General features: G+C 56.6%; 1 protein-coding gene across 1 annotated transcript in view; it reads left to right on the forward strand.

Moving 5' to 3' along the window:
• Positions 1–11,078, forward strand: part of LOC119109147 (E3 ubiquitin-protein ligase TRIM9) — a 71,323-nt gene extending 60,245 nt beyond the window's left edge. Inside the window, exons 9-12 of the mRNA XM_037232721.1 lie at positions 2,212–2,350; positions 9,573–9,797; positions 10,544–10,716; positions 10,930–11,078. Of these exons, the coding sequence (XP_037088616.1) occupies positions 2,212–2,350; positions 9,573–9,797; positions 10,544–10,716; positions 10,930–11,046 (654 nt within the window). The 3' untranslated portion in view covers positions 11,047–11,078. The remainder of the gene's footprint in view (positions 1–2,211; positions 2,351–9,572; positions 9,798–10,543; positions 10,717–10,929) is intronic.
• The last annotated feature ends 334 nt before the right edge of the window (positions 11,079–11,412 follow it).

The following is an 11,412-nucleotide window of genomic DNA, read 5'->3' on the forward strand; positions in this document are numbered from 1 at the left end:
CACTCTTGATCTCGTATGGAAATCGGCCATGAACTCACTCGCACAGAAAATCCAAGCTTGCTCGGAAAGGTTTCTGGCCGGATGTGTTTCCAAAATGGCTCGCCGCTGCTGGTGGCAGTTGATTGAGAATCCTTTTCTGTAACGGCTCGCTAACGGCGTCTTTTCGGGACGAGTTAGCAGCAGCCCCACGTGCCCAAAATTGGCGTTCCAGTTCTACTGCCGGCTGCAGCAGCTAGTCTAGTACTTCATATCTGAGTGAAGATAACTCTTTGACTGTGATTGAGCGCTCAGACGTAATGCTGGGAAACAGCAGAGGGCATTCGGCCACCATGTCCACAGCCTCTGCTGAGTGAGCGGAACAACTCTCACCGGTGAGACCCGGAGGCCGGGAGACGTCAGCGGCGCTGAGCAGTGCAGCGGTGACGTGCTGGGCGCGCCGAGTGGCGAGCCCCCGTTCCTCCCACCTATTCCGGGGCTGTGGCACGTAAACTGTTTGCGTGGAGCGGACAGGCTACCGCTGTGTTTATCCAGCGGCGTCCGGCGCGCGCGCCGCCTCCTGACGGCAGGTCACTGTTGAACAAACAGAAGGCCCGAGGCGCCAGCGGCGCGCGGCCGAGTGGCGCGCGCGCCCGCGCCGATCACCACGCGCTTATTTCCGGCTGGGTTGGCGGCTGTCGTTAAAATCGCCGGCCCGCCGCTCCGGCGATTCCGAGGGCGAAGTTATGGCGGTGCTAAATTCGGTGGCGTGTGATGAACGTCGACCCCATGCAGCGCGTGCGGGAGCGGGTGGGACGCTCTTTGAAGAGGTGTGAGCAACGGACTGTCCGGCGCACCTGGCCGCGCCTGCAAAGCACGTAGAAAGATACTTGACGTGGCGAGAGCAGCAAATTGGTATATAACTACCTTGCGCGCAGGTGACAAGCAAACACGAACTGCACGCGGTGGGATGGCTAGCGCACAACTGCCGAGGTCGGGAACCTTGGTGCAACTTGGGCATTTTCACAACTCAAAAGAGTTACAGATTGTGCCAGCCATAACTACCATGGCTGCGCTCTGGTGTTCACATCTGGCATCTATTGCGTACTGCTTGTGACAAGTCTGGCACTAGTCCCCCCCCCCCCTCTCCTGGGCGGCTGCGACTGACCTCCGGCCGCCGGCCTGGGCGGGGTTGGTCCGACCCTTTGTCGCGGGGCCCGCGCTGCCCGACGGGCCCGGGTAAGGTGGACGAGTGCGGTCCGAAGGGACCAGGTGCGGCGTCACTCCCGGTCGTTCGCCGACACTGACTGTGTCGGAGGCAGGTCGGCGCCTACAGCTCAATACCGCGGACGAATGACTTCAGCAGGGGCTGGCCGGCCCGTGTCCATACGCGATGTCGTCACTGCTGACGTATGTGTGGCATGAAGCAGACGTAGCGACGAAAGCCGCGCGGCTGGGCGGCCAGTGATGAGCTTGTTTGTCGTGCACTATTTGCGTTTGCGAGTGTTTATGGAGGGCTCACGCTCAGCTGCGGCAATAAACGATGGTGACGGAAAACAAGATGATCGGGAACGCGACGTGGCGAGCTGGATTTGGGTATCCAATAGCTTGCTCACCTTGCGACGGCATATTTTTAAATTGAACGTGTCGATGCGCTCCAGTAACTAGTCAGTTACGTGATACCTTCGACGTACTTTGAGAGCGAGGAATATTGTGAAATTGTCCGCTCGCTGTCCGTCGGCTGACGACATTTGACATGTGCGACCATCCATTGTCACTGGTTGATTCTAATATATATTTTGTCGTATATACGTGCAAAAGAAGCAGTCACATGCATCTGCGGCAGATGTTGAGGTATTTCAGGTATAAAATGCCTGTTACCTGATATTTTGTTGAAATTCATGGTCTCAGTTTCTAATCAGAGACGTAAATCCTGGAGACATATCGCGTGTGGAGTGGCGCTCACTGTCTCGTCAGCTTGCTCTTCCTCGCCGTCCGAATAAATGCGTCTTCAGATGAGGTGGTCTGACTGTCTGGCTGCGCGTGATCTGTGCGACTGCGCCTCTCTGCGAGGTCCGTCTGTGGACCAGGCGCCTGTGTGCGCTCGACCGGTGGGGGCCGCACGTGTCCGCACCGCGCCGGCCCCCGTCGGATCGCACGCCGACTGCATGCCGACGTGTCGTCCGACATGCCGACGCGGCGGCGCTCTGACACACGTGCCACGTGCGCTTGCAGGACGCCTACTGCGGCCGCGAGACGCCGTGTCGCATCAGCGGGCTGCACTTCAACACACGCTACACGTGCCGCGTCAAGGGCTACAACAGCTCTGGCGACGGGCCGCCCAGCGACGCCCTCTGTCTGAAGACCACCGACGGTAAGGCGCCGGCCGGGCGGCGGTGCGGGTCAGGCGGCGCCTCTGCCAGGGTCGGGATCGGTGCCGCAAGCGCGCGCCGTGTGAGGGTTTTGTTACGCGGTTGTGTGCGGAGAATATGTACTGCGTGTGTTGATGTGCATGGGTGGAGGAGGGTGGTGCTCTGTGGAGGGAACGTGAGCTGGTGCGGTTGGTTTTGTGTGGTGTGCCTGTATGCTTGATTATGATATCAAACTGCGGCAAAGCCCGTGGATAGATCCGCTATGAATGCTGGGTGATGAACACAAATAATTGTGCTAACGTCAACCAGCGCATGGCAGGGAGGAAAATCTTTCTTTCGTTCGGGCGTGATGCCAGTCTGAGGAAGTTAGACTAGGGACTCTTACTTATATCACAGGCCAGCTCTTGCTCGCGAAGACTGTGACCAGGCGCCAGTTGGCGTTTCAAACCCTGGACATCCAGCACTAGGACAATGCACTAGTTGCCAGCCAACGGGAGCACGCATGTATTTAAGCCAGGATCTGAGAGTAAGCCTGATCTGGTTCCGTGGCCAGAATGTCGAGACCTTCAGGAGCAGCGCTGTCTCGTGGCGCCCACCTGCGAACGATCCAGTCACAACAAGTACACCATCATGCGGAAGCGTCACACACATCATGCTAGAAAATATGTAATGAATGCAGGCAAGGCATATACTAGAGGTGCCTACCGTCGGACATTCTTGGGAGCATATGCGAGTTCTCTGCAATTGATATTGGAATATCCCTTCGACGAAATAGCCGCCTGTATGTTGCATGCAGTGTTGCCTGCTTGCAATAACCAATTTGCTGTCTAAAAAGGAATGATGATTTATCCAGGCACCCAAGAAGGAAACCCAAGATTGCAAGGTTTGATTTATTTTTTCTACACATGATTGTTGTGTTACATATGACCTGCTGTTGACAAGTAAAACCGTCGGACCTGATAAAGTCTATGCTGGCTGACATTTCGATCTTATGCCGGCTTCAGCTTTGGACTGGGTCTAGCCGGTCCGAGCTCGAAGAATGTCCAAATCTGCGACATCGGCAGAAAACCGCTCTCACCAGCACCACAGACCCTTTGCAAGGAGTGGTGGACAGCACCACCGCATAAGCGGACGATTACGCTGTCCTCCAAAATATGTATTCCAGAGTGCTTGCCAGTGTTCTTGTTGAATACAGAGTGATTGCTATTTGATTTTTTATTCACTTATTTGTTGGATGCGAGATATTTCATCCAGCTCACACGCATTCCGAACTAGAATTACCGTGTACGGCTGGTCTCTCTTGTTTTGTTGGTTTGCAAACTTGCTTCGCGAAGCAAAACAGAGGAGACGCATTGAGATACTGAAATTACCTTCTTGTGTAGGACTGTGCTGACTGCTTTGGGTCCGCTCACAGGCTCGCCGGGCCCGAATAACTGCTTTGTTGCCACTTAATTGAGCCTCGTTGTGCCTCGTGGCACCTCGGGATGTGTATGGGTTGGCATATGAGTCCAGCACATGTCTGGCACGAGAGGTGCGCCTACGTAATGAGGCAATATGCTAGACAACAGGTGTCGGATGTCCGTTGGAGTTGCTCCCTCGCGTGGCACGTATCGGGGTGTCCGTTGGAGTTGCTCCCTCGTGTGGCAGGTATCGGAGTGTCCGTTGGAGTTGCTCCCCTGCGTGCAGGTGTCGGGGTGTCCGTTGGAGTTGCTCCCTCGCGTGGCAGGTGTCGGATGTCCGTTGGAGTTGCTCCCTCGTGTGGCAGGTATCGGAGTGTCCGTTGGAGTTGCTCCCTCGTGTGGCAGGTATCGGGGTGTCCGTTGGAGTTGCTCCCTCGTGTGGCAGGTGTCGGGGTGTCCGTTGGAGTTGCTCCCTTGCGTGGCAGGTGTCGGGTGTCCGTTGGAGTTGCTCTCTCGCGTGGCGCGTATCGGGGTGTCCGTTGGAGTTGCTCCCTCGTGTGGCAGGTATCGGGGTGTCCGTTGGAGTTGCTCTCTCGCGTGGCAGGTATCGGGTGTCCATTGGAGTTGCTCCCTCGTGTGGCAGGTATCGGGGTGTCCGTTGGAGTTACTCTCTCGCGTGGCAGGTATCGGGGTGTCCGTTGGAGTTGCTCCCTCGTATGGCAGGTATCGGGGTGTCCGTTGGAGTTGCTCTCTCGCGTGGCAGGTATCGGGGTGTCCGTTGGAGTTGCTCCCTCGCGTGGCAGGTGTCGGATGTCCGTTGGAGTTGCTCTCTCGCGTGGCAGGTATCGGGGTGTCCGTTGGAGTTGCTTCCTCGCGTGGCAGGTATCGAGGTGTCCGTTGGAGTTTCTCCCACGTGTGGCAGGTATCGGGGTGTCTGTTGGAGTTGCTTCCTCGCGTGGCAGGTATCGGGGTGTCCGTTGGAGTTGCTCTCTCGTGGCAGGTATCGGGGTGTTCGTTGGAGTTGCTCCCTCGCGTGGCAGGTGTTGGATGTCCGTTGGAGTTGCTCTCTCGCGTGGCAGGTATCGGGGTGTCCGTTGGAGTTGCTTCCTCGCGTGGCAGGTATCGAGGTGTCCGTTGGAGTTGCTCTCTTGTGTGGCAGGTATCGGAGTGTCTGGTGGAGTTGCTCCCTCGCGTGGCAGGTGTCGGATGTCCGTTGGAGTTGCTCCCTCGCGTGGCAGGTGTCGGATGTCCGGTGGAGTTGCTTCCTCGAGTGGTCTTTCGCCGTGCGGTCAGTTAGAAGTGGCCTGCGGCATTATTACCTTGTTCCGCAATAGGTCTCAACAATGTTGCGATGTTTATTTGGCTTCTTGTTATTTAAAGACCATTCGTGCTCTATTGTTACGGTTACCAAAAGACGGCCGTTGAGAGTAGAGTGTTCTTGCAACGTGAAACATCATGTTTGGATACACAGTTTCTTCCACTAGTTTGGCTATCAGGCGCCGGTTGCTCGTCATGAAAGCACCCAAGTACAATGTGCGCGAAGCCAGCAGGTCATCTCACCCGCATATTGTCACGTTCCTGTGAGGCTGCATTTGAAAGCTATCAATTCAGTTGCACGAGACTGAGCTGGGATCGAGCCACCAGCCGTGAGCAGTCACTTTCGGTGACATCTTATTCAGCAACAAGTGCATGTGAAATCTTTGGTGTGCGAAGTGTACATGGCAGCAGGTAAGGCTGCGTATTCGCGTTAGCAGCGTAGCATCCGCATGACTCGGGCACGCGCAGAACAGAGCGCACCGATCAGAGGACACGCGATCGCGACGATCGCTGCTCAGTATTCAGACACGAATTACGGGCGCTGGATGAAACTGATTGCTGTGTGGCTATTACACGGCTTGATGCTTCTGGTTTTACACTGCCGGGTTCGTATCTTCACCAATGTTTTGGGCTGGTTAGCCCGCACAGCCTCGAAAGGATCGGTCCACTGTCTCTAGCAGTGTAGTAGACTGAGAAGCAAACGTAGGGCAGGACTAAAAACGAAAAGCTAACTGATGGAAAACCAGGAATTGCGAGTGGTCTTCGGAAACGGACCGGTCGGAAAACGCTTTGTGTTGATCTCAATTTCTGAGACAGCGGATGACAAATTCCGATCCGTGTATTGGATGTGAGTCAGGATAAACGTTCTGTGTGTCCGGTCAATATTTTCGGCATCAGTGTTTTGCTGACACTCTCTGAAGCCTGTGCTCGTCTTCAGCCTCAGACGACGTCCATTTAAAGCAACAGGGACGATAACCTTTGTTGATGGAGAGCCAAAGAAAGGTGACTTATCATTTATCAGCACTTGCAAGGAGGACATACGTGGGCGCTTCAGAACGCAAAGCTCGTGGGACGGCACCGTGCCCGCTACGCCCACAGCGTCGCTTTGCGGTGTGGATACGAACAAAGACGCTGCGCGAGGAGCCCTGACACCAGACCGGTCCTGTAGCCTGTAGCAGGGGTCGTGGTGGCACGTGTGGTGCCCTGGTGATGCGTGGGCACCACGCTGGTCTTGATCAGGCTGGGGGTGAAACATGCGGTCTACACTGTGGTGTGTGGACGGCTTCCCGTGCCGTGTGACGGTGGTCCGGGTGGTTCTCTGCGTCCCCCGGCGGCGTGTGGATGTGGAGAGGCTCTCCACGGGTGGACGCCATTCCGCGGCGTTTGCCGGGCTATTCAGTCAGCCTTCACCGCAGGCCGGGCCGACCGTCCGGCCGCCGGCGACGGGCAATTACGATTGGTGCTGTGAATAGCGCGAGGCGCCGGCCTGCCGGGCCTCTGACCAGGGGTGGAGGGGAGCAAATGGGCACGAGCGGGGACCGGGCCTGGCGGAGAGGGGAGCCGTGCAGAGGGGGACAGGAAAGTGTAGTGGAATAGTGGGAAGGAGAAAATGAAAATACACAAATGGCGGAGAGGAAAGGCTGCAGCTAACAGTGTTAAAGATAGACACGGCAGGATATTAACACATTATCTTCCGCCTGATACAGATGGTACTCACGAGGAACGAGTGACAAAAACGCGAAACGCAAGCGTTGAAAGGACGGCTTGCAAGAAGTGGAAAGCGGCAAAACCGAGCATCATTTCGTGGCGGGCGGGATAAAAACATGCCCGAAACAAAGGCCGTTCTGGCACGCGCGCGCCGGGCTGGGAGCACGGCCCGCGCGGCCCGCCCTCGCTGCCGCTCGGACGCCGTCGTGCGCGCCCAATAAAGCAATCCGGCAAATAGGAGCAGATTGTGCGCGCGGAGCGGCATGCAGATGAGCGGGGCAGGGCCGCGTCGCTCGGAGAGATCCGTATTGATGATGCCGGCCGGCGGGCGGCCGCCGCCACGTGCCGGCACCGGTCAGATGGAGCGGGCATGTCGCGGGCCTAGCGGGAGGCCTCTGCGAAGGGCACGCGCCGCGGGCAGGGCCATTTCTCGCCACACACGGACGGCATTATGCAGCCAACAGACGGGTCAGGCCCCGGGAGAAATATGCGGGCAGCGACGCGGTGCTGATCGCGCACCGGGCTGCATGCGCTGACGCGGTGGGCTGATGGAGTCGTGGGCTAGTCATGTATATCTCGGCAAGCCGGGTGTTCAGTAGTCCGCTCACCCAGAGGCAGTACGGGAAAGCTGAGACGGACCAGTGTCTCCGCAATTTGCTGAGACGTATTTGCCGTCCGTGCCCACTTGGTTCTTCCGTAATGCCAGCAGCGTGCGGTGCTGGGTGAGGGCTTGCAGAGACAAATCCTGGCGGCCATAGCGGGTGGCTTTGTCTTCGCTGCCGTGCGATAAAATGGAGGGATTCCAGTCTGGATTGCTTTCAACAGGAGGGGGGCTATGTGCACCAGACCAGAGAAATGATACTGGATTTAAGTCATGTGGAAATTGGTTGGGATCTATGAAAATATATGGATTATTCAAACAGCTCACATTTACAGGGCATATGCTGCCATGGCGGTAATTTCCAAGATCATCGCAGCTTAACTCTGTTATCATGCAGGCATGTTGTATAAACGCTGTGACGTTATGCCAGTGCATATACAATATGCACCGGTCGAACGCCACAAGGGGACCGGGAGCCCCTGTCAAGCTTTTGATATCAATTGAATACATGTGAGCGTAGGCTGACAATTATTCACGGTACAAATAAAAAGTAAAGCAGATTGAAAACATGCGCTGTTGTTATACGCTGTGCAAGAAATTCGCGCTCCTGCGGAGGGCTAAAATAGTGTTTTAGTCAGCCATTTTGGGTTGTGCCTCCTCCACTTTTGAAATCCTGTTCACGCCCCTGTGTGCACATGGGCAGAGGCTTTGCTGCTCGCTAGCAAAAAGTGACGATTTCCGACACATTGAACCGTCCGCTGTATTGATTTCTGAGCAATTTCCGTCAGGAAACGGTTAGTCGACACACGAAATGCGTGAACGGCCCAGGTTTTCTGGAAGTATTTTCCCCTTTTGTCTTCTCGTCGTAGACATGGTTGAAGGCCTCCGCTCTCTAAAGTGAAATCGTCATTATGACTGTCGTAATCGTCGCGGCCATTAGCGACGGTCGACGCGTCTCATATGTAAATTGCTCTGCAAGCAATGCCACCCCGTCACCGCCCGCAATCAACACATCTCTCCCATTCGAATGGTAATGTTGGAGAGTGCCGTCCTCCCGTCGTGGCCAGAGTCGGGGAAAGTCACGCCTTCATCTGCTGTATGCCGCTCACTGTTCCTACCGCTTCACTAGGCGGTCGTCGGAGCCACGAGTCGATTCTCAGGCCGAATCTGGTGCGGTCGAGAGGTCGTCTGAAACACGAATCGTTTCTCAGGCCGATTCCGGCGCGGTCGAGAGGGCGATTCCGGCGCGGTCGGGAGGTGGTCTGGAACACGAGTCGTTTCTCAGGCCGATTCCGGTGCGGTCGAGAGGTCGTCTAGAACACAAGTCGATTCTCAGGCCGATTCCGGCGCGGTCGAGAGGCCGATTCAGGTGCGGTTGAGAGATCGTCTGGAACACGATTCGATTCTCAGACCGATTCCGGTGCGTCGAGAGGTCGTCTGGAACACGAGTCGATTCTCAGGCCGATTCCGGCGCGGTCGAGAGGCCGATTCCGGCGCGGTCCAGGGATGATCCGTGTTTTTGCGAGGCTCGCTCGATAACGGGCGTCGTTATAGACGGTGGCTCAGGCAGTGGTCAGTGTGCAGCTGCAGGTTTCAGCTGGGCGTCTTTAGGACTTCGGCACGATAGGGAATATTTGCTCACGCAAGTGCTGCGTTTTGACCGTGCTTATCTATCTGGTTTTTGACAGCACAGAAATGCCAACAGTTCGAATGAACGCGTCCAGAAACGTGTGACGTAGTCAAGCGAGGTGTTTCCTTTCCTTCAAACGGCATCGAAATCAATTCCACTGAAAATTCATTGGGCTCTAAACATCTGCAAGCACTGTAACTGATACACAAAGTTTATTCTTTGAGCGAATTAAGATCAGCTTTTAGGGTGTGGAAAACCTATCAACATCGTTCTTCATATTGGTGGCATATATGGTGTTTATTCCCCGGAATAAAGCGCTTTGGGAACTTTCACACATTGCGAGCCCCTGTCCCAACCTATCGGAGACTGGCGCCCACAAGCTGCACGTTTCCTCGTCACTGACAGGCGAATCAGCTTGTCCCGCATGTCTTTGTGACCGTCCACCTCGCGAAACGACTCCGCGGAACGGAACCGTGCATGCTATACGGCTGTGCTACGTGACCCTGTGCCATCTGTGACCGCTTGGTGTTACGGGTGACCCCTTCTGACCCCGGTCGACCCGGTGGCAGTGGCGTGGTTCACCTTCGACCCGAGCGGACGGCACCGAGACATCGTGCTGAGTCGCGGCGACTGCAGCGCCACCTGTGACAGCTTCGAGAGCCGCCTGGCGCTTGGGTCAGTGGGCTTCGCCCGCGGCGTCCACTATTGGGAGTTCTCCGTCGACAAGTTCGAGGGCAACGCTGATCCGGCCTTCGGCATGGCGCGAGCCGGCGTCAGCCGGGACGCCATGCTAGGTGAGAGTTGGCTCGGTGCCAGCAGGATGCTGTGCCAGGTGAATGGAAAGTTTCTGAGAGTTAATGCCATTTTAATGGTATTCTCCTTCCATTCTGTAAGCGAGGTAGTGACTAGGGCGTATTCAATCGATGCACATTTTTATATATTGATCTGTCTCAAGCATGTGTTTCTTTTAGCCTACGCCTCTAATGTAAAGATACCAATGCTAGTTCTGCATAATTTGTCTGGTTTTGGAAACTCCATGGAGATCAGCGCAGTGCGTACAAACCAGAGGTACCGCTTTGTGGGAAGTTCTCGTCCAAGGTACAATCCCGAGTCTCAGGATCGACCAGCTGCCCGTCCAAAAAGTGTTCAAAATATCAGACTGTCTAATGGTTTCCGACTGCTGCAAAATATCGAATAATTACTGCCTGTAACCAATAAACCCAGTCACTACCTGCATCGCTGCATCCCCCCACTTGAATCGCATGGAAAGAAAGAAATTAATTGTGGGCAAGTTAGTGCACCACTGGCTTTCGTGACGATTTCTACGATTCAGACAAGACAGAATGATGTCGGCTGTCCAAAGAAAACAAAGTTTTTCCCCTGTCTCTCCCCTTTCCAAATCGGACCTAACATTTGGAATTCCAAAAACTTGAAGTGCAATCGGCAGCTCTGCCACAGACGGTTAACTTTCCAGCTGCACCTGGTGCGTCACCAGTGTAGTCGCCGCCGCTCCAATGAGCGGTCCGGGGTTGTGTTTCAGGCAAGGACAACAAGGGCTGGAGCATGTACATCGACGGCAAGCGGTCGTGGCTGATGCACCAGGACATCCACTCGGGGCGAGCGGAGGGCGGCATCAAGGCCGGCGACACGGTGGGCGTGCTGCTCAACCTGACCACGCAGAAGCTCACCTTCTACGTCAATGACGTCATTCAGGTAGGGCGGAATGGTCAGTTGCTTGGAGGCGTGCGATGTGGCCATGAGGACGGGGCTGGGCTTGGTGGAGCGATCGCGGCGCCATCTAGACAAACGTCACTAAGTAGGTGTGATGGCGATGGGATGTCCTGCTCGCGCGCGGCGGTCCTGTTCCCATGTCTTGAGTCCTGACCGGCCGCAGCGCCAGCTTATCGCTGCCGTCTGCTGCCACAGGGCCGGATTGACTTCGGTGGCCTGCAGGGCACCTTCTACCCGGCGGTGAGCCTCAACAGAAACGTGTCGGTGACCCTGCACACGGCGCTGGACCCGCCGGGCGACGCCGACGGCTAGAGGGCGCGGCGAGCGGGCCGCGTCCTGCGCCCACCGCCGCTGCCTGGCCGTGAGACGGTCGTACGGTCGGCGCCGCTGGGCCGCCGCGCCCGCTGATCTCGTGATGACCTCGTGAGCGGCGTGAGCCTGCGCATGCGCGCCGCCGGCAGCGGCTGGGACCGCGCCGCCGGCCGGAGGGGCCGCGCGGCTCGGCCCGTGGCAGCTCAACCGTCGCCGCCAGCGACGCGCTGCGCCCTCCCGTCTCAATCAAAAGCTGCTCTGACACTGCCGGGACGAGCGCTGTGCGCTGCGCGCGGGCGGACCCAGGGTTTGTGCGGGGTCGGCGCCCCCAGGCGTCGGCTGGGCCGGGGCCGGCTGCAGGCGCAG

Source organism: Pollicipes pollicipes, unplaced genomic scaffold (genome assembly GCF_011947565.3).
Source record: "Pollicipes pollicipes isolate AB1234 unplaced genomic scaffold, Ppol_2.1 Scaffold_2555;HRSCAF=2994_pilon_pilon_pilon, whole genome shotgun sequence".
Lineage (NCBI taxonomy): Eukaryota > Metazoa > Arthropoda > Thecostraca > Pollicipedomorpha > Pollicipedidae > Pollicipes > Pollicipes pollicipes.